Raw genomic sequence first — 24435 nt, 5'->3', positions numbered from 1 at the left:
CAGGATTGTATCCCTCTTTTAATCAATATTTTTCTTGGAATGACTTTAAGCTGAAATTGTCTAGAAAGTGCAATGTATCCACCGTTCGCCTTTTCCCCATTCAGTTTCATTATAATACATCTTTCAAACATCAACGAATTTCTGAAATGTTTCCCATTGCATTTTAACAATAATTTGTTCTAAAATAAATGGATGTATTTTGTACAGTTTGTATGCCTCAGCATATTTGGATCAGCTGTAAAACCCAGTCTCAGCATCACAACAATCAATACATTTAAACACACAGTATACAGTATAGATAGATACTTATGTACATGAACACACATAACATGCATAAAATGTATCACTCTTTACCCTCCTTAGGAAAAACCCAGACCAGAGCCAAGTACTGTTTCTTCACACAGAGGAGGCTAATGTCCTCTGGATGGAAATACATGAAGATGTTGCATCACAGATGTTGATATGTGTAGTCAAGTATTCATTTTTAGTAACATGCAGCAATGTCTTTTGTTCATCATTAGATATTTCTGATGACAAAACAGTCATTAGACATTATAGCCTAGCCCTAGTTTAATGCATATACAGTACTTTATACTGAAACTGTAGGTGGTCAAACTACACATTGAACAGTGTGTGCTCTTGGCTTGGACAACAAGTCTAGAGGTGCATGACTTATTTGACCCATGGTACAGTATGAATGGACTATTTACAACAGAGATAGGGAAAGAGTGACAGAGAGAATTCAATTTAAAACGGAATCATTTTCAGTTTAAAAAAGAAAAGTGGTTGTATGATTTATCATCCAGCGGGACCCAAAGTAAAAATAGACAGTATAAAGTCATGTGAAAAGTGCTACCTAAGAAGATGGATAGTTAGTGATGATTGAAAAAGAAACAGAGATGTCGGGGTGGAAAGAGGCTCACTGTCACTCCTCTAGCGCCCCCGTGAGGGTGTCAACACAGCTGCTGTCGGTGTCAGAGGCCAAGGTCTGCTCAGTGGACATTGAGGAGAAGTCACTCGTAGAGGACGACTGGGAAGCTGTAGCACTGTGGTTCACCACTTCATCTACAGCACAGATAGAGAGAAAGACAGTGAGAGAGAGAAAGACAGTGAGAGAGAGAGAAAGACAGTGAGAGAGAGAGAGACAGTGAGAGAGAGAAAGACAGTGAGAGAGAGAGAAAGACAGTGAGGCAGAGAGAAAGACAGTGAGAGAGAAAGAAAGACAGTGAGAGAGAGAAAGACAGTGAGGGAGAGAGAACGACAGTGATGGAGAGAGAAAGACAGTGAGAGAGAGAAAGACAGTGAGGGAGAGTTAGACAGTGAGAGAGGAAGACAGTGAGGGAAAGAGAAAGACAGTGAGAGAGAGAAAGACAGTGAGAGAGAGAACGACAATGAGAGAGAGAAAGACAGTGAGAGAGAGAAAGACAGTGAGAGAGAGAGAAAGACAGTGAGAGAAAGTGAAAGACAGTGAGAGAGAGAAAGACAGTGAGAGAGAGAGAAAGACAGTGAGAGAGAGAGAAAGACAGTGAGAGAGAGAGAGACAGTGAGAGAGAGAAAGACAGTGAGAGAGAGAGAAAGACAGTGAGGCAGAGAGAAAGACAGTGAGAGAGAAAGAAAGACAGTGAGAGAGAGAAAGACAGTGAGGGAGAGAGAACGACAGTGATGGAGAGAGAAAGACAGTGAGAGAGAGAAAGACAGTGAGGGAGAGTTAGACAGTGAGAGAGGAAGACAGTGAGGGAAAGAGAAAGACAGTGAGAGAGAGAAAGACAGTGAGAGAGAGAACGACAATGAGAGAGAGAAAGACAGTGAGAGAGAGAAAGACAGTGAGAGAGAGAGAAAGACAGTGAGAGAAAGTGAAAGACAGTGAGAGAGAGAAAGACAGTGAGAGAGAGAGAAAGACAGTGAGAGAGAGAGAAAGACAGTGAGAGGGAGAAAGACAGTGAGAGAGAGAGAAAGACAGTGAGAAAGAAAGAGAACGAGAGAGAGAGAGAGAGAGAGAGAGAAAGAGAGAGAGAGAGAAAGACAGAGAGAAAGAAAGAAAGAGAACGAGAGAGAGATAAGGGCCCATGAAGTGATACACAGTATGACATCATCAAAACATATGAGAGTGTGACTCACACCCTGACCTTCTCTTGAGAACAAAAACATTTGTCTTCATTTTTGGGCTTAGAGAAAGTGAGTAAGGATTATGAGGACCAAGATGATCTCACCAACAGTGAACATCAGGGAAGGTATACTGTAAATGTCATTTCTAAAGCCCCTCAGCAACAGACAGTGCATGTGTCAGAAGCACACAGTATCCATGGTCATTCACCTGCACAGTCCTCCTTTATTACTCCATTCTGGTTCCTCTCCTCCCAGTCCATCAACTCGTCATAGATCAGCTCTGGAAGAAATGAAAGGAAAGGTGTCCTTGACTCACAGTGATGGAAGGAAGGCTATGGGCTGACTGAAGGAAGGCTATGGGCTGACTGAAGGAAAGCTATGGGCTGACTATGGGCTGACTGAAGGAAGGCTATGGGCTGACTGAAGGAAAGCTATGGGCTGACTGAAGGAAGGCTATGGGCTGACTATGGGCTGACTGAAGGAAGGCTATGGGCTGACTATGGGCTGACTGAAGGAAGGCTATGGGCTGACTGAAGGAAGGCTATGGGCTATGCAGGCTATGGGCTGACTGAAGGAAGACTATGGGCTGACTGAAGGAAGACTATGGGCTGACTGAAGGCAGGCCATGAGCTATGCAGGCTATGGGCTGACTGAAGGCTGGCCATGAGCTAAGCAGGCTATGGGCTGACTGAAGGAAGGCTATGGGCTGACTGAAGGCTGGCCATGAGCTAAGCAGGCTATGGGCTATTCAGGCTATGGGCTGACTGAAGGAAGGCTATGGGCTGACTGAAGGCTGGCCATGAGCTAAGCAGGCTATGGGCTATTCAGGCTATGGGCTGACTAAAGGAAGACTATGGGCTGACTGAAGGAAGGCTATGGGCTGACTGAAGGCAGGCCATGAGCTATGCAGGCTATGGGCTGACTGAAGGCAGGCTATGGATTGGAAGGCTGGCTATGGGCTGACTGAAGGAAGGCTATGGGCTGACTGAAGGAAGGCTATGGGCTGACTGAAGGAAGGCTATGGGCTATGCAGGCTATGGGCTGACTGAAGGCAGGCTATGGGCTGACTGAAGGAAGGCTATGGGCTGACTGAAGGAAGGCTATGGGCTATGCAGGCTATGGGCTGACTGAAGGAAGGCTATGGGCTATGCAGGCTATGGGCTGACTGAAGGCAGGCTATGGGCTGATGGAAGGGAGGCTATGGGCTGACTGAAGGCTGGCCATGAGCTATGCAGGCTATGGGCTATGCAGGCTATGGGCTGACTGAATGAAGGCTATGGGCTGATGGAAGGCAGGCTATGGATTGATGGAAGGCTAGCTATGGGCTGACTGAAGGAAGGCTATGGGCTGACTGAAGGCTGGCCATGAGCTATGCAGGCTATGGGCTATGCAGGCTATGGGCTGACTGAAGGCAGGCCATGAGCTATGCAGGCTATGGGCTGACTGAAGGCAGGCTATGGATTGATGGAAGGCTGGCTATGGGCTGACTGAAGGATGGCTATGGGCTGACTGAAGGAAGGCTATGGGCTGACTGAAGGAAGGCTATGGGCTATGCAGGCTATGGGCTGACAAAACATAAACACATAAACCATCCTTGTACAGAGAGGTAGCAGAAGCTCTATAATGGCTGTGGGGGAAGGGACAGTAAGGTAAAATACAAACAAAACAGTTGTCATACCTTTCCACTGTTCAATGCTGTGTTCTCGCTCCTCCAGCTGTTTATCAGATATCTGTGGTGGTGGCTATAGACGTCATCACAGCATACACAGACAGTTATAGACAGTTGGCTCGTGTGAGCCCAAATGAGTGTTATAAGTTGACACAAACAGAGGGACAGAAAATCTATTTGTACTTGTCACATGCTTCATAAACTACAGGTGTAGACTAACAGTGAAATGCTTCCCAACAAAGCAGAGAACTTTTTCATTTTTAAAATAATAGAAAAATATCAAATTATAACACAAGGAATAAATACACAATGAGTAATGATAACATGTCTATATACACAGGGTAACAGTACAGAGTCGATGTGCAGGGGTACAAGGTAATTGAGGTAGATATGTACATATAGGTAGGGATAAAGTGACTAGGCAACAGGATAGATAATCAACAGTAACAGCAGCGTATGTGATGAGTCAAAGTGTTAGTGCAAAGAGGGTCAATACAGATAGTTAAATAGTTAACCAATAGCTACCCGGACTAACTATTTATCAATCTTATGGCTTTGGGGTAAAAGATGTTTAGGGTCCTGTTGATTCCCAACTTGGTCCATCGGTACCGCTTGCTGTGTGGTAGCAGAGGGGACAGTCTATGACTTGGGTGGCTGGAGTCTTTTACCATTTTTATGGCCTTCCTCTGACACTGCCTGGTATAGAAGTCTTAGATGGCAGGTAACTCTACACACTACCCTCTGTTGCGCCTTCCGGTCAGATGTCAAGCAGTTGCCATACCAAGCTATGATGCAGTCAGTCAAGATACTCTCAATGGTAGAGCTGTATAACATTTTGAGGATCTGAGCACCCATGCCAAATCTTTTCAGTCTCCTGGAGGGGAAGAGGCATTGTCGTGCCCTCTTCATAACTGTGTTGATGTGAGTGGACCATGATAATATCCTTAGTGATGTGGACACCGAGAAACTTGAAGCTCTCGACCTGCTCCACTGCTCGGCCATCCATTCCCTGTAGTCCACGATCATCTCTTTTCTCTTGCTGACATTGAGGGAGGAGTTGTTGTCCTGACACCACACTGCCTCAAATCGGCTATGGAGAGCGTGATCACACAGTCAGCAGGTGCTCTCATGCATCGTTCAGTGTTGCTAGCCTCGTAGCAAGCATAGAAGGTATTTAGCTCGTCACTGGACAGCTCGCAACTGGGTTTCCCTTTGTAATCTGTGATAGTTTGCAAGCCATGCCACATCCGACGGGCATCAGAGCCGGTGTAGTAGGATTCGATCTTGGTCCTGTATTGACGCTTTGCCCGTTTGATGGTTTGTTGGAGGGCATTGCGGGATTTCTTATAAGCTTCCAGATTAGTGTCCTGCTCCTTGAAAGCGGCAGCTCTAGCATTTAGCTCAATCAGGATGTCGCCTGTAATCCATGGCTTCTGGTTGGGACATATACATACGGTCACAATGTCGTCGATGCCATTAGATGAATCACGGAACATATTCCAATCTGTTGTAGCGAAACACTCCTGTAGCTTAGCATCCGCTTCATTTATGGAGTAAAGGTCATCTAGAGTTTTTTTTGCCTATAGTTGCACAGGTGACATGCTGGTAGAACTGATTTCAGTTTTCCTGCATTAAAGAGGACACTAGGAGCGCCGCCTCTGGGTGAGCATTTTATTGTTTGCTTATGGCTCTATACAGCTTGTTGAGTGCGGTCTTACTGCCAGCATCGGTTTGTGGTCGTAAATAGACAGCCAGGAAAAAATATACAGTTGAAGTCGGAAGTTTACATACACTTAGGTTGGAGTCATTTAACCTTGTTTTTCAACCACTCCACGAATGTCTTGTTAATCTTGTTAACAAACTACAGTTTTGGCAAGTTGGTTAGGACCTCTAGTTTGTGCATGACACAAGTAATTTTTCTTACAATTGTTTACAGACAGATTACTTCACTTATAATTCACTGTATCACAATCCCAGTGGGTCAGAAGTTTACATTGACTGTGCCTTTGAACAGCTTGAAAAATTCCAGAAAATTATGTCATAGCTTAAGAAGCTGCTGATAGGCTAATTGACATAATTTGAGTCAATTGGAGGTGTACCTGTGGATATATTTCAAGGCCTACCTTCAAACTTAGTGACTCTTTGCTTGACATCATGGGAAAATCAAAATAAATCAGCCAAGACCTCCACAAGTCTGGTTCATCCTTGGCAATTTCCAAACGCCTGAAGGTACCATGTTCATCTGTACAAACAATAGTACGCAAGTATAAACACCATGGGACCACGCAGCCGTCGTACCGCTCAGGAAGGAGACGCGTTCTGTCTCCTAGAGATCAACGTACTTTGGTGCGAAAAGTGCAAATCAATCCCAGAACAACAGCAAAGGACCTTGTGAAGATGCTGGAGGAAGCAGGTACAAAAGTACCTATATCCACAGTAAAACGAGTCCTATATCGACATGACCTGAAAGGCTGCTCCAAAACCGCCATAAAAAAGCCAGACTACGGTTTGCAACTGCACATGGGGATAAAGATCGTACTTTTTGGAGAAATGAGAAATGATATATTGAAGCAACATCTCAAGACATCAGTCAGGAAGTTAAAGCTTGGTTGCAAATGGGTCTTCCAAATGGACAATGACCCCAAGCATACTTCCAACGTTGTGGCAAAATGGCTTAAGGACAACAAAGTCAAGGTATTGGAGTGGCCATCACAAAGCCCTGACCTCAATCCCATAGAAAATTTGTGGGCAGAACTGAAAAAGCATGTGCGAGCAAGGAGGCCTACAAACCTGACTCAGTTACACCAGCTCTGTCAGGAGGAATGGGACAAAATTCACCCAACTTATTGTGGGAAGCTTGTGGAACGCTACCCAATATGTTTGACCAAAGTTAAACAATTTAAAGGCAATGCTACCAAATACTAATTGTGTGTATGTAAACTTTTTACCCACTGGGAATGTGATGAAATAAATAAAATCTGAAATAAATAATTGTCTCTACTATTATTCTGACATTTCACATTCTTAAAATAAAGTGGTTTACCGAATGTTTACTAGGATTAAATGTCAGGAATTGTGAAAATCTGAGTTGAAATGTATTTGGCTAAGGTGTATGTAAACTTCCCACTTCAACTGTAGATGAAAGCGCCCTTGGTAAATAGTATGGTCTACAGTTTATCATTAGGTATTCTAACTCAGGCAAGCAGAATCTTGAGACTTCCTTAATATTAGATATGGCACACCAGCTGTTGTTAACAAAGACACACACACCACCTCCCCTGAGCTGTCTGTACTGCAGATGTATAAAAAAAATTCCTTGTTCAGCCACTACTCGGGGAAACATAGGATATTACAGTTCTTCAGATCACATTGATAGGATATTACAGTTCTTCAGATCACATTGATAGGATATAACAGTTCTTCAGGTCACGTTGCTAGGATAGTCTCTCACTCTCTCAATATTTAAACGTTTCATTGATGAGCACTTCCTATCTTATATGCTTCTGACTGAAGTATGTTGATATGCGCTGTAGCTCAGATGGTAAAGCAAGGCTCTTGCCAAGCCAGGATAGTGGGTTTGATTCCCGGGACCACCCATAACAAATATATGACTGCATGATTGTTTGTTAAATGCCTTATCTTATTATTATATTACAGTCAGACTCACCGCATCAGCCTCTCCTGGGTCGTACCACATGTGGATGTAGGGGTGATCCAGGGCATCCTCCACTGAAATACGGCTCTCTGGGTCAATCACCAGCATCTTGGAAAGCAGGTCCCGTGCTTGACTGGCTGCAGCATTAACAAGGCAGAAGATATGTCTGTCTGTCAACATATTTCAGTCAGAAGCATATCAGATAGGAAGGTGCTAAACAATAAAGAGAGAGAGAGAGAGAGAGAGAGAGAGAGAGAGAGAGAGAGAGAGAGAGAGAGAGAGACAGAGAGAGAGAGAGAGAGAGAGAGAGAGAGAGAGAGAGAGAGAGAGAGAGAGAGAGAGCGAGAGAGAGAGAGAGAGAGAGAATGTGTGTAGACATCTATAGGTGGTATAAGTCTTACTCTTGAGTTGATCCTGCTCTGTCTCTGCCGGGAAGGCCCAGTCAGGGAAGAGTTGAGAGAAGCTGACCCCTGGGTACTGGGGCTTGTTCATCACATAGTTCCTCACAGTCTCCATCAAACGGTTCATAAACTCCATGGGGGGCGTGCCCAAAACCTCAATCACCTTGTTCCACTGGTCAATGTCTGATACGGAGCTGGTTCAGGACACATATACAAACTAATGCATAAACACCTAGTTATACCTCAGGGGGAGGTTCAGAAACATAGGAAATGGGATATTGATTATTGCACGATACACAGCAGTAGCAAGAGGCTTTAGCAATTAGGATCCAGACTTTTCGAGTTAGTACGGACCATCAATTCATCAATGTGAATGAAATGCCTGTATGCTAAGGAAGTAGCTAGCTGATGATGTTGTTTCAATTGAATGTGGGAAAGAACATCCTGACATGCCTGACCTTGCCATGCGGAAGTCAACCTGGCAGACACATTATACAATGTCTCTAAAAGTGAACCAAATAGAGTTTAAACACACAGACACAATGGTAATATTATAGATGTAAAGACAGCATATAGGGAGACATAGATCGACTGGGTAGGATACGATCCGTGCCCTGGAATATAACGCTGCCCTTCACCATCTCTCCCATGATGCATCCCACTGACCAGATGTCCACTTGGAGGAAAACAAACATAGAGGTTACACACACATCACACACATTCATCTCACACAGCACCATAACCAGTCATATGTGGACCCTTGCTGCTGGTAAAAGTAGAACAGCCATAGATGGGCAACAGTGCAAGATGGACATTTATAATCAAGTAACTAATAGTGTTTTATCCTGTTGGTGAGATTGAGAATAGAAGGTAATATCCTTGAGCATTTCTTACCATTCTCTTTATATTTCATGCCCAGGATGACCTCTGGTGCTCTGTAGTATCGGGTCACAACGTAAGGGGTCATCATGAAGTTAGTGCAGGCTGTTCTGGCCAGCCCAAAGTCCAGGATCTTCAGAGTACAGTCAGACTTTACCACTATGTTACTGGGCTTCAGATCCTGGAGGAGATACAAACAAAGTTGATAAATTGATGGTGATGATGATGATGGTTATGATGCTTGTGGTGATGATGGTCATGATGATGATGGTTATCAAATCAAATCAAAGTTTATTTGTCACGTACGCTGAATACAACAGGTGTAGACCTTACAGTGAAATGCTGACTTACAGGCTCTAACCAATAGTGCAAAAAAAGTATTTGGTGAACAATAGGTAGGTAAAGAAATAAAACAACAGTAAAAAGACAGGCTATATACAGTAGCGAGGCTATAAAAGTAGTGAGCCTACATACAGACACCGGTTAGTCAGGCTGATTGAGGTAGTATGTAGATGTAGATATGGTTAAAGTGACTATGCATATATGATGAACAGAGAGTAGCAATAGCGTGACAGAGGGGTTGGCGGGTGGTAGGTGGCGGGACACAATGCAGATAGCCCGGTGGTGATGATGGGATTGATGGTGGTGGTGATGATGGTCATGATGATGATGGTTATGATGGTGGTGATGATGATGATCATGATAATGATGGTTATGATGGTCATGATGATGATGGTCATGATGATGGTCATGATGATGATGGTTATGATGGTGGTTGTGATGATGGTTACGATGGTGGTGATAATGATGATGGTTACGATGGTGGTGATGATAATGATGGTTACAATGGTGGTGGTGATGATGGTTACAATGGTGGTGATGATGATGGTTATGATGGTGGTGATGATGATGGTGGTTATGATGCTGGTGGTGATGATGGTATGATGGTTATGATGATGATGTTCATGATGATGGTGGTGATGATGGTCATGATGATGATGGTAATGATGGTGGTGGTGATGATGGTCATGATAATGATGGTTATGATGATGGTCATGATCATGATGGTTATGATGGTGGTGGTGATGATGGTTATGATAATGGTGGTGATGATGGTTACGATGGTGGTGATAATGATGATGGTTACGATGGTGGTGATGATGGTTACAATGGTTATGATGATGATGTTATGATGGTGGTGATGATGATGGTTATGATGGTGGTGATGATGGTCATGATGATGATGGTCATGAGGATGGTCATGATGATGATGGTTATGATGGTGGTTGTGATGATGGTTACGATGGTGGTGATAATGATGATGGTTACGATGGTGGTGATGATAATGATGGTTACAATGGTGGTGGTGATGATGGTTACAATGGTGGTGATGATGATGGTTATGATGGTGGTGATGATGATGGTGGTTATGATGCTGGTGGTGATGATGGTATGATGGTGGTGGTGATGATGGTTATGATGATGATGATGGTGGTGATGATGGTCATGATGATGATGGTTATGATGGTGGTGGTGATGATGGTCATGATAATGATGGTTATGATGATGGTCATGATCATGATGGTTATGATGGTGGTGGTGATGATGGTTATGATAATGGTGATGATGATGGTTATGAGGGTGGTGATAATGATGATGGTTACGATGGTGGTGATGATGATGGTTATGATGGTGATGATGATGGTGGTTATGATGCTGGTGGTGATGATGGTATGATGTGGTGGTGATGATGGTTATGATGATGATGTTATGATGGTGGTGATGATGATGGTTATGATGGTGGTGATGATGATGATGGTGGTGATGATGATGGTTACAATGGTGGGGATGATGATGGTTATGATGGTAGTGCTGATGATGATGGTGGTGATGATGGTGATGGTTATGATGGTGGTGGTGATGGTGGTGATAATGATGATGGTGGTGATAATGATGTTACAATGGTGGGGATGATGGTGGTTATGATGGTTATGATGATGATGGTGATGATGATGGTGGGGGTTATGATGGTGGTGATGATGATGGTTATGATGGTGGTGGTGATGATGGTTATGATGGTGGTGATGATGATGGTGATGATGGTAGTGATGATGATGATGATGATGGTGGTGATGATGGTGATGGTTATGATGGTTACGATGGTGAAGGTTATGATGGTGGTGGTGGTGATGGCAGTGGTGTTGATGGTGAAGGTAATGATTGTGATGATGATGGTTATGATGGTGGTGACGATAGTGGTGATGATGATGGTGGTGATGATGGTCACAATGGTGATGGTTACGATGGTGATGGTTATGATGGTGGTGGTGGTGATGGCAGTGGTGTTGATGGTGAAGGTAATGATTGTGATGATTGTTATGATGGTGGTGACGATAGTGGTGATGATGGTGGTGGTGATGATGATGATGGTGGTGATGATGATGGTCACAATGGTGATGATGTTATGATGGTGATGGTGAAGGTTATGGTGGTGATGATGATGGTGATGGATATGATGGTGGTGGTGATGGTGATGATGGTTATGATGGTGGTGGTGTTGATGGGGATGGTTATGATGGTGGTGACGATGATGGTCATGATGATGATGGTTATATGATGGTCATGATGATGATGGTGGTGATGATGATGATGGTTATGATGATGGTGGTAATGATGGTCACGATGGTGATGATGATGTTATGATGGTGGTGAAGATGGTGATGATGGTTATGATGATGGTTATGATGGTGCTGATGATGATGATGGTGGTGATGATGGTCATGGTGGTGGTGATGGTCATGGTGGTTATGGTGGTGGTGATGATGATGGTGGTGATGATGATTGTTATGAGGGTGGTGGTGATGATGATGGTAGTGATGATGGTTTTTGTGAAGTTGATGTTGATGATGCTGGTGGTTGTGATGGTGGTGAGCATGATGGTGGTGATGGTGATAATAGTGGTGATGATGTTGATGGTTATGATGGTGATGGTGGTGATCATGATGATGATGATGGTGGTGATGATGGCTACGATGGTGATGATGATAATGGTTATGATGGTGGGGATGATGGTAGTGATGATAGTGATGATGTAATACACATTCAAATCAATATGTTAGGCAAGTACAGTAGATGTCTACATGGCTTATGTTATTATCTGCATACAACACATATTCACAACCATTTATGATCAGCCAATGACTGACCCTGTGGATGATGCCAGCGGAGTGCAGGTGTCTGATGCCACAGAGGATCTGGTAGAGCAGGTAGGACATCCTCTCATGGTCCAGATCCATGTGGATGACCTGGCACAGACTGGCATCCATCAGCTCCATCACCAGGTAGCTGCCAAACAGACAGAGGGGACCACCCATAGAGTTAGATAGACCACCCAATTAGGGCTGGGCCTAATGGTCAACCGAGAATCGTCTTTTCTTTCGACCAATCATTTAAACGAAATTGTCTTTTCTTTCGACCAATCATTTAAACGAAATTGTAAAACGTGCACTTTTCCATATATAGAAACACCATATGTTTTTTAATAAAATAAACTTCTGTATATGCAGGGTTGCAAAGGGTCGGTAACTTTCCAGAAATTTGGGGGAATTTTGCTTAAATGTATTTAAAATGTTAGCTTATAACAGTGAACCTTTTTTGTGGGATACACATAAGGCAATTCTAGGTCTTGTGGCATATTTTGTTAAACTATCCCCAATTCAATGGAATTGCAACCCTCTGCATGCACAGTGCATTCTTCCATCACATGTACAGCTGATTCTCAAGATCTTGCACAGTAATGAGATGCTATTGAGCCCACACTACTACACTTTCTGAGCCAAGGACTACATGCTTTCTGGTTTTGATTACAATGCTAGGTGGGGTGAATATATTTTATATGACATACATGATTTTGTGTTAACTAGTAAATAGTAGCCTACAGCAAAGTGTGTTTAAATCAATTCTAACTTGTTAACAATTTCTGCTAGTTAGTTTTTATGTGGGTTTTAGTTTGCTTGAGCCTGTTAACTGAGGAGTGTTAATTCACCTATTTCCATACATGTTTCATTTTAAAACATCTTACAAAGGAGTTGTTTAATCTAACTGCTTAATAAATATTTATATGTACATGGAATTGTATTTAAAAATGTTTACTCATTTTTTTTCAAATCTATACAGGAAAAAGCCACGGGCATTATCTGATGTGTGGAGACATTTCACTGCAGCAGGAAAAGCTGTGTACATTTACAAATACTGTGCCAAATCATATGTGAAGAATGCAACAAAAATGCAGAGTCATCTGGCCAAGTGCATAAAGTTCCGTAAGCGCTCACAACAAGCAACCTCTGACAAAAGTCCCTCTACTTCTATTCGAGGTGAAAATGATGAATCAGACACCTTATTGATAGCAACAGCTCATGGTCCTCCTCGAATCAGAAGTTTTTGGGATTCAATGGAGGAACGTAGTCAGGGAAATGCTGATGAATGTCTTGCTCGAGCTGTGTATGCGACTGGTTCACCTCTAAAGCTCACAGGCAATGTGTATTGGATGAGATTTATGAATGTTCTTCGCCCAACATACACCCCTCCAACCAGACATGCTTTATCTACTCATTTGCTGGATTCAACAGATTTCAAGTGAAGGTCAAGCAAATCATAGAGAAAGCAGACTGTATTGCAATCATCTCTGATGAGTGGTCGAATGTTCGTGGGCAAGGAATAATTAACTACATCAATATCCACCCCTCAACCAGTATTCTACAAGAGCACAGACACAAGGGACAACAGACACACTGGTCTCTACATTGCACTGACCTTGGCCCACAGAAGGTATTTGCACTGGTGACAGACAATGCTGCGAACATGAAGGCTGCTTGGTCTAAAGTGGAGGTGTCCTACCCTCACATCACACCCATTGGCTGTGCTGCTCATGCATTGAATCTGCTCCTCAAGGACACCATGGCACTGCAATCAATGGATAAATGCTACAAAAGAGCCATGGAAATGGTTAGGTATGTGAAGGGTCATCAAGTTATTGCAGAAATCTACCTCACCAAGCAAAGTGAACAGAATAAGAGTACCACATTGAAGCTGCCCCGCAACACCCAATGGGGTGGAGTCTCTCCAGTAAATGGCAATATCACAGTCTGCCGATATGGACAGCCCCATCAAGAGGATCCTCCTGGATTATGTATTTTGGGAGAGAGTGGTAAGCAGCCTGAAACTCCTGAAACGTATAGCAGTAGCCATTGCACAGATTGAGGGAGACAATGCCATCCTGTCTGATGTCCGACTCTGCTTGCAGATGTAAGAGAAGAAATCCGTACTGCCCTGCCCACTTCACTGTCGCGCCAAGCAAAGGAAACTGCAATTCTGAAATACCTTAAAAGCGTGAAGACGTCTGCCTGAAGCCCATACACGCCGCAGTGTACATGTTGGACCCCAAGTATGCTGGCAAGAGCATCCTGTCTGGTGCAGAGATCAACAAGGCCTATGGTGTCATCACTACCGTGTCTCACCACCTTGGCCTGGATGAGGGCAAGATTCTTGGCAGTCTGGTGGAGTACACTTCCAAGCAAGGGCTTTGGGATGGAGATGCAATATGGCAGTTGTGCGAACATATCTCATCAGCCACCTGGTGGAAGGGACTTTGTGTATCTGAGGCTCTTTCCCCTGTTTCCTCCAAATCCCACCAACATCAGCCGCCTCAGAGCGCAACTGATCCTTGTTTGGGAACACACACACACCAAAGCATGCAACAGGGTTGAAAAATTGGTGGCCATTGAGGCTTTTTGAGCCTGACAACAAGCCATCCTCAACAAGGTTGGAAAGTGACAGTGAAGATGAGGCCTCAGAGTCTGATGTTCAAGAGGTGGACATTGAGGAGTTCCAGGAAGAAGACATAGAAGCCTGAGAAGAAGACCATCAAAGCTTTAGTTTCTAGACTATCATTTTACAGATGCATGTTTCTTTCTCCCTTTCTTTTGTTGTTCAGTGAAATCATTCCATGTGAAGAGTCAACTCATTTAATTAAAGTTCAATTCGTAACTAAATAGTTTTTTTAAATTTCTATTGGAAGGATTTTATCAATTGCAATTATGTCTACTTATGATAAGGTAAAAGGTTTATGTTTCTGTCTCCATACGATATGATAAATATATCCAATGCAACAAACATCTACATTTAAATGGCATCAATATTAATTTGCATATATTTCTGTTAATTCCCATATATTCCCGTTAATTCCCACAGAAAGTTTCCACCTCTGAATATTACCCAAAATGTGCAACTCTATGTACAGTATATCACAAAAGTGAGTACACCCCTCACATTTTTGTAAATATTTGAGTATATCTTTTCATGTGACAACACTGAAGAAATGACACTTTGCTACAATGTAAAGTAGTGAGTGTACAGCTTGTATAACAGTGCAGATTTGCTGTCCCCTCAAAATAACTCAACACACAGCCGTTAATGTCTAAACCGCTGGCAACAAAAGTGAGTACACCCCTAAGTGAAAATTTCCAAATTGTGCCCAATTAGCCATTTTCCCTCCCCGGTGTCATGTGACTCGTTAGTGTTACAAGGTCTCAGGTGTGAATGGGGAGCAGGTGTGTTAAATTTGTTGTCATCGCTCTCACACTCCCTCATACTGACTGGTCACTGGAAGTTCAACATGGCACCTCATGGCAAAGAACTCACTGAGGATCTGAAAAAAATAATTGTTGCTCTACATAAAGATGGCCTGGGCTATAAGAAGATTGCCAAGACCCTGAAACTGAGCTGCAGCACGGTGGCCAAGACCATACAGCGGTTTAACTGGACAGGTTCCACTCAGAACAGGCCTCGCCATGGTCGACCAAAGAAGTTGAGTGCACGTGCTCAGCGTCTTATCCAGAGGTTGTCTTTGGGAAATAGACGTATGAGTGCTGCCAGCATTGCTGCAGAGGTTGAAGGGGTGGGGGGTCAGCCTGTCAGTGCTCAGACCATACACCGTACACTGCATCAAATTAGTCTGCATGGCTGTCGTCCCAGAAGGAAGCCTCTTCTAAAGATGATGCACAAGAAAGCCCGCAAACAGTTTGCTGAAGACAAGCAGACTAAGGACACGGATTACTGGAACCATGTCCTGTGGTCTGATGAGACCAAGATAAACTTATTTGGTTCAGATGGTGTCAAGCGTGTGTGGCGGCAACCAGGTGAGGAGTACAAAGACAAGTGTGTCTTGCCTACAGTTAAGCATGGTGGTGGGAATGTCATGGTATGGGGCTGCATGAGTGCTGCCGGCACTGGGGATCTACAGTTCATTGAGGGAACCATTGAATGCCAACATGTACTGTGACATACTGAAGCAGAGCATGATCCCCTCCCTTCGGAGACTGAGCCGCAAGGCAGTATTCCAAAATGATAACGACCCCAAACACACCTCCAAGACGACCACTGCCTTGCTAAAAAAGCTGAGGGTAAAGGTGATGGACTGGCCAAGCATGTCTCCAGACCTAAACCCTATTGAGCATCTGTGGGGCATCCTCAAATGGAAGGTGGAGGAGTGCAAGGTCTCTAACATCCACCAGCTCCGTGATGTCGTCATGGAGGAGTGGAAGAGGACTCCAGTGGCAACCTGTGAAGCTCTGGTGAACTGTGGTGGCCACACAAAATATTGACACTTTGGGCCCAATTTGGACATTTTCACTTAGGGGTGTACTCACTTTTGTTGCCAGCGGTTTAGACATTAATGGCTGTGCATTGAGTTATTTTGAGGGGACAGCAAATTTACACTGTTATACAAGCTGTACACTCACTACTTTACATTGTAGCAAAGTGCCATTTCTTCAGTGTTGTCACATGAAAAGATATACTCAAATATTTACAAAAATGTGAGGGGTGTACTCACTTTTGTGATATACTGTATATCTACTGAACTTGCTTCAAGAACGCTGTTTGATTACATAATTAAGATACACAAATGACTCAAGAGGGAGTCAGAGATCAATATAGCCCAAAACAAAAAAATTAACCTGTTCCCGCCCCTCCTCCTGCAGCTACTGGCCTTCGCAGATTCTGCCGTTATGCTCCTGAAGTTGCCAGTAATAGGCTACACTAGAGGTTGGCAACCTTTTCCATTTGGAGTGCCAATTTATCTTACAATTTCTACCGATCTGGGTGCCAGTTATGATTTTCATATGCACATTTTTGTGGAACAGTTTCATTTCATTTTTAATAGTCTTTGTATCTCAAAGTCATTGTCTGTGGTTAATCTACATTCTATTTCAGTCTAAATGAAAATTATACAAATCTAAAAGTAATTTTTATTGCCATAGCCAACAATGTAAAAAAAATAGCCTACATAAAGCCAACAAATAAAACATTGCAACCTGCAGGTAGAAAATATCCTGATAAAAATAAAAATCACATTGGCTACGCATGGCCTGTTTGCAACAAACTTACAACAATGTATCAACTATCAACTTGGTCAGCCCGAAACTCACGCTAGCAAACTTGCAGCATTGTATAAAATATGCTGGGCCCTCGCCAGTGAGCTCGGGCCAGACACAGCTGTGGGCTATTTGTGCAAGGAATAAGAAGTACACAAGTTTTTTATAACGTTTCCACTGGATAAGACCATTACATTTTTCCCTTTCATGCAGAGTGGTTATCGAATTGGAGAGAGCTGGAATTATACTAATCAGACCAATCAGGCCAGGTAGCCTAGGCCTACTTCCATAATCAGGTGCGTGTCTTACTCAACATTGACAGGAGCGTTTCAAACAAAAGACAATGAATACATTTACAGAACTCCTAAATGGGATGTAATAAAAAAAAATGTGTTTCTCACAAGCGTATCATAGGTTGTGAACTTTGCAACGAGAACGGTAAACGACAGTAATAATAAACTCAGCAAAAAAAGAAATGTCCTCTCACTGTCAACTGCGTTTATTTTCAGCAAACTTAACATGTGTAAATATTTGTATGAACATAACAAGATTCAGCAACTGAGACATAAACTGAACAAGTTCCACAGACATGTGACTAACAGAAATTGAATAATGTGTCCCTGAACAAAGGGGGGGTCAAAAATCAAAAGTAACAGTCAGTATCTGGTGTGGCCACCAGCTGCATTAAGTACTGCAGTGCATCTCCTCCTCATAAACTGCACCAGATTCGCCAGTTCTTGCTGTGAGTTGTTAACCCACTCTTCCACCAAGGCACCTCCAAGGGCCTGGACATTTCTGGGGGGAATGGCCTTAGCCCTCACCCTCCGATCCAACAGGTCCCAGACGTGCTCAATGGGATTGGGATCCGGGCTCTTTGCTGGCCATGGCAGAACAAGCATACTGCACAGAACGAGCAGTATGGCTGGTGGCATTGTCATGCTGGAGGGTCATGTCAGGATGAGCCTGCAGGAAGTGTACCACATGAGGGAGGAGGATGTCTTCCCTGTAACGCACAGCGTTGAGATTGCCTGCAATGACAACAAGCTCAGTCTGATGATGCTGTGACACACCGCCCCAGACCATGACGGACCCTCCACCTCCAAATCTATCCTGCTCCAGAGTACAGGCCTCGGTTTAACGCTCATTCCTTCGACGATAAACGCAAATCCGACCATCACCCCCGGTGAGACAAAACCGCGACTCGTCAGTGAAGAGCACTTTTTGCCAGTCCTGTCTGGTCCACGATGGTGGGTTTGTGCCCATAGGCGACGTTGTTGCCGGTGATGTCTGGTGAGGACCTGCCTTACAACAGGCCTTCAAGCCCTCAGTCCAGCCCCTCTCAGCCTATTGCAGACAGTCTGACACTGATGGAGGGATTGTGCGTTCCTGGTGTAACTCGGGCAGTTGTTGTTGCCATCCTGTACCTGTCCCGCAGGTGTGATGTTCGGATGTACCGATTCTGCGCAGGTGTTGTTAAACGTGGTCTGCCAGTGCGAGGACAATCAGCTGTCCATCCTGTCTCCCTGTAGCGCTGTGTTAGGCGTCTCACAGTACGGACATTGCAATTTATTGCCCTGGCCACATCTGCAGTCCTCATGCCTCCTTGCAGCATACCTAAGGCACATTCACGCAGATGAGCAGGGACCCTGAGCATCTTTCTTTTGGTGTTTTTCAGAGTCAGTAGAAAGGCTTCTTTAGTGTCCTAAGTTTTCATAACTGTGACCTTAATTGCCTACCGTCTATAAGCTGTTAGTGTCTTAATGACCATTCCACAGGTGCATGTTCATGAATTATTTATGATTCATTGAACAAGCATGGGAAACAGTGTTTAAACCCTTTACAATGAAGATCTGTGAAGTTATTTGGATTTTTACGAATTATCTTTGAAAGTCAGCGTCCTGAAAAAGGGACGTTTCTTTTTTTGCTGAGTTTAACATGTTGAATGCATTAGCCTAACAGATATTACCATAACCAAATAAACATTGCAGATGAGAAATTATGGGAATTAACAGTAAATGTAGGCCACTACTGGTGATATATGTAATGGGGAATTGATAGACAGCAAATAATGCTCATAATGAAGTTATGAAACAATAAATACACACAAAATGGCTGGAGAGAGATGTGCCTTGTGCATCTGAGCCACACTCCCCTTATTCTTGGACCGTTGCATCCCTGCTTCCTCCTCAATGGATTAGTCCACCGAGACAGGAGCAAATCAGACAGGTGTCTCGTGTGCTCAACAAAAAAAGATCTTGGTCGACAAACAGCCTATCGACCAAACAATCGACCAGTCGACTAAATGGGGTCAGCCCTAATCCACATCAATGTCCATGCTAAAACTGCTTATATCCATATAGAATCCTCTATCTAACTTCATGGGACAACCACTCCTAAGATCCCAGTACTTACATCTGGTCCAGCCAACCAGGACCCCTCTATTATGTAGCCCCGCCCACTGACATCTAGAGTTTTATAACATATACATAATGGAAGTCGTAATATGAGCTCTTTTATTCCTGAAAACTATTTCAACTTTCATTATAAGGTATCACTCTATATATTACTCTGAGGTTATTTCTCAGTTATTTCCTCTGTCTCCTGCAATATGGTCATTGAGGTTATTTCTCAGTTATTTCCTCTGTCTCCTGCAATACGGTCATTGAGGTTATTTCTCAGTTATTTCTTCTGCCTCCTGCAATACAGTCATTGAGGTTATTTCAGTTATTTCATCTGTCTCCTGATTTTTTAAAAATGTTATTATTTTTATTTCACCTTTATTTAACCAGGTAGGCAAGTTGAGAACAAGTTCTCATTTACAATTGCGACCTGGCCAAGATAAAGCAAAGCAGTTCGACACATACAATAACACAGAGTTACACATGGAGTAAAACAAACATACAGTCAATAATACAGTAGAAAAATAAGTATATATAATGTGAGCAAATGAGGTGAGATAAGGGAGGTAAAGGCAAAAAAGTCCATGGTGGCGAAGTAAATACAATATAGCAAGTAAAACACTGGAATGGTAGATTTGCAGTGGAAGAATGTGCAAAGTAAAGATAGAAATAATGGGGTGCAAAGGAGCAAAATAAATAAATACAGTAGGGGGAGAGGTAGTTGTTTGGGCTAAATTATAGATGGGCTATGTATAGGTGCAGTAATCTGTGAGCTGCTTTGACAGCTGGTGCTTAAAGCTAGTGAGGGAGATAAGTGTTTCCAGTTTCAGAGAATACGGTCATTGAGGTTATTTCTCAGTTATTTCCTGTCTCCTGCAATACGGTCATTGAGGTTATTTCTCAGCTATTTCCTGTCTCCTGCAATACAGTCATTGTGGTTATTTCTCAGCTATTGTCTGTCTCCTGCAATACGGTCATTGAGGTTATTTCTCAGCTATTGTCTGTCTCCTGCAATACGGTCATTGAGGTTATTTCTCAGCTATTGTCTGTCTCCTGCAATACGGTCATTGAGGTTATTTCTCAGCTATTGTCTGTCTCCTGCAATACGGTCATTGAGGTTATTTCTCAGCTATTGTCTGTCTCCTGCAATACGGTCATTGACGTTATTTCTCAGCTATTGTCTGTCTCCTGCAATACGGTCATTGAGGTTATTTCTCAGCTATTGTCTGTCTCCTGCAATACGGTCATTGACGTTATTTCTCAGCTATTGTCTGTCTCCTGCAATACGGTCATTGACGTTATTTCTCAGCTATTGTCTGTCTCCTGCAATACGGTCATTGACGTTATCTCTCAGCTATTGCCTGTCTCCTGCAATACGGTCATTGACGTTATTTCTCAGCTATTGCCTGTCTCCTGCAATACGGTCATTGAGGTTATTTCTCAGTTATGTCCTCTGTCTCCTGCAATACGGTCATGTAGATCTTTTTTTATGTATAATAATGTGTTAAAATGTGTATGCGCTTTGAAGGTCACTACTAAGCTTGTGATTATATAGCATCCTCTCTCTCAAACAACCAGACCCTCATAGGAAGGAGGCAGTGCAGCCCCGCAGCAGTGATGAGGAGAATAATGCTTACCATAGAAGGATAAGCAAAAAGTATGAGCCTGCAGCCGACTTACAGATCCTGGAACTCCTCCAGTGAATTCTGTGGTGTGAAGACATTCAGGAGCCTAATAATCTGGAGGAGAAGAGACAATATATCAGGAGAATGAAAAATGACACTCATTTGGTGATATAAGACTAAATCAATAATTTCATACACACACATACAGTATAGTTAGCCAATGATGTCACACATAAAGGAATTCGCCATAATGATGAGGTCTAAAAGACCCACATACGTGGACAGCTGAGCATGTCCACAGTGACGTACATTTTTGTGATTGACGCACTTGAGCAGCACCAACTCCCTATAGGCCCGCTTGGCGTGGGTCTGGTTCTGGAAGGGCCGGCTCAGTTTCTTCACCGCCACAGGGACCCCAAGGACACTGTCCAGGGCCGAGCTACATACACAGACACACAGAGGAGTGGGAGGAGAGGAGACATCATCTGATTTATCACTGTTTTCCATGAAAATAGGACACCACACCTTGATTACTGTGGAACAAAGTATTCCATCGTCTATTGAAGGAATGACTCATCATGTTCACAGTCAATGCAACAGCAGGATGATTGTGAGGAGTTTAAATAACAGTGTGGCAGTGCCATGCCCACTCACCAGACAATGCCCTGGGCACCAGACCCGATGGCGCGAAGCTGTTGATAGCGGGTCAGCACAGTGAAGGTGGAGTCACCCACCTGCACGCTGTGGAAGAGCCCCTCCCCCTCACTCATGGCTCCTCCCCCCGTGCTGCCACTAACGAATAGGATACAACCTGAGGAGAGAGAGAACAGAAGAATTCAAATATTATGATAATATCATCCAATATCCTATCAGATGATGTTCTTAGGGCATGTTATTGCACTACTACTGTTACCACTAGTTCTAGAGTAGAGAGGGAAATTACTATACATTAGGAAAGATTCACAAATAACAGACCAATTCATGTGGAACCATTATTTCATTATAGTTGCATGATAGCATGAAATTAACAAAATGAATAATGTAGTTATGGAACATAGTGGACATTGTTAGCTGGCACACACACACACACACACACACACACACACACACACACACACACACACACACACACACACACACACACACACACACACACACACACACACACACACACACACACACACACACACACACACACACACACACACACACACACACACACACACACACACACAGCGCTGTTCCAACGCCCACACAATCTCTCTCGGCCATAACAGTAATCTGCGTGATGCTGGATGACATAGAGGAACCTTGGGCGATTTGACTCTGTCCTGTTATCTCCCATTTTTCCATGGTTCCCAGAGCCAGTCAGCCATAACATGGACAGAGTGGAGGGCATGCTGAATGTGACTCAGGGTGAGCAGTACCCTCTTAGTGGGCTGCAGCAGAACTCTACCCGGAGCAGCAGATGTAGTGCTTGGGTGGCATACACCACATCTACATACAAATCCTGAATTCAAAGTTATTAAGCTGTGCTGTTCTGGGTGAATAAAACAAAGAAGAAAAACAGCATGATTCATCTCCCCTTGGAACGTTCACAATGAAATGCCTGGAGGACAAGGCTGTGTTTCACCTGATCCTGGTCAGGTAGAGCTCAGATCGGCAGCAACTAACAGCATGCAGACCTGTTATTAAGAGACGCGTACAATCAGGAAAAAATATTGCAGTCAACCCTATGTTAGACAAGCAAACGCATGCACTCTCTTTCACACACGTTGGTAAGGGCAGACAGATACACTGGTATGTCGAGAGTCTTGTGGCTAGTTAGTAGATAGATGGTGACCTAGAAAAGCCTTATGGTTCCTCAGCAATGGCGCAATGGGCAGCTGCCAACTGTAAACCACTGGTTCATCCCACGGGTTAGATATGACCCCACAGTTGCCAACATGTCATTTAAAAAATATGATCTAGTGGTCAGAACTGATTATAGGGCATCTGTGTTGTACAAGATGACATGGGTGAGTTAAACAACTGTAGGCCTAGCTCGGACATAGTCAGGCTTTTCAGTAGGCCAAATAACCAAATATTATTTGAGGCTGACTGTCATAATGTTCTCATTTCTCGCATTTACATGATACACATATATTTGTTTAAATATTTAGCTGATTAGCTATAAAACATTCGAGCACATATGACTTTACACCAGACCACTGTAATAATAATAACCTATGTAATAACTCCGTAGCTACGATTTAGCCAACTGTGGCCTATAACTATGGTTTTACCTGAAATTGTAGGCTGCATGCTTTTTTAAAACATGGTATTCTACTCCGTACTAATAATTACCATGGAACAAAATATGTGTAAGTGATGCCAAACATTCTATACCTCAGGCACACAGTCACTGTACATTGAGGAATGTGCGTTCCGTCCTCAATAGGCTACCTGGATGCATCGCACAGACTGATTCTAGTCTAATGAATGACTCAGTATGCGTGCTATACCGACATCATGACACGTTCAAACCCAGGTTGCCAGCTACAAAGGCCAAACCTATTCAGATGTACAGTATTAAAGAGTTAGACTAACATGTTTTGTATCTTATTCACATATTCAATGCTATCAGTATTATAATTTTGTATTTCATTCCTGTAATTTATTTTATCGATAGCAAAACTATAGTGACAGTAAATGTACCAGTCACAGCAGACAGTGCGCCGAAGAACAATCTGGATGAAAACGATAGCCTGATTTACCTTCTGCCTTTTCTTTTGCCGGATCACTCCCATGCGTACACCCGCTAACCAAATGAAATGTCGCGCCACCAGATGTGTCTAGAAGAAGAATCGTTCCACTTGGTATGTTCAGTGAAATTGGAGACTTTGTGTTTATGTTTCCTTGTAGTTTGGCTAAAAATGTTGCGGTCCTGTCCGTAGCATGACTGGTGGGGCGGAGGCAGGCGAAGGGGTCCTGCTGGGACAATTCCACACAGTACCACGAGTGGCCACGAGCGAGCGTGCATGACGTAATCGCGTAGCAGTAGTAGTTGGCACACGTTAATTGATACAATGTAGCTACAGTAGTTTGTTATATTGTAACTACACATCACGACAGACCGTTCACAAACTCACACAAACAACAGTGCCAAAATATATGATGCTGTCTGCGATTGCGAACCAATGAGTTCTATATACTTGACTTGCCTAGTTAAATAAAGGTAAAATAAAAATAAAAATGTATAAATATACACCGCGCGTCCATCTTGGCAC

The 24435-nt window shown here is 43.3% G+C and overlaps 1 protein-coding gene across 1 annotated transcript; it reads right to left on the bottom strand.

Moving 5' to 3' along the window:
- Nucleotides 1-24171, bottom strand: mapk9 (mitogen-activated protein kinase 9). The gene is made up of 12 exons (XM_055935585.1): nt 23923-24171; nt 21821-21977; nt 21476-21605; nt 21222-21280; nt 11917-12055; nt 8726-8891; nt 8436-8507; nt 7832-8014; nt 7443-7567; nt 3785-3848; nt 2315-2386; nt 1-1065 (listed from the first exon to the last, which is right to left on the bottom strand). The coding sequence occupies exons 2-12, from the start codon at nt 21934-21936 to the stop codon at nt 926-928; spliced, it is 1266 nt and encodes a 421-aa protein (XP_055791560.1). The 5' UTR covers nt 21937-21977; nt 23923-24171; the 3' UTR covers nt 1-925.
- Between the last annotated feature and the right edge of the window lie 264 nt (nt 24172-24435).

This window comes from Salvelinus fontinalis, chromosome 10 (genome assembly GCF_029448725.1).
Source record: "Salvelinus fontinalis isolate EN_2023a chromosome 10, ASM2944872v1, whole genome shotgun sequence".
Taxonomy (NCBI): Eukaryota; Metazoa; Chordata; class Actinopteri; order Salmoniformes; family Salmonidae; genus Salvelinus; species Salvelinus fontinalis.
This window is presented reverse-complemented; position numbering and strand designations above follow the sequence as displayed.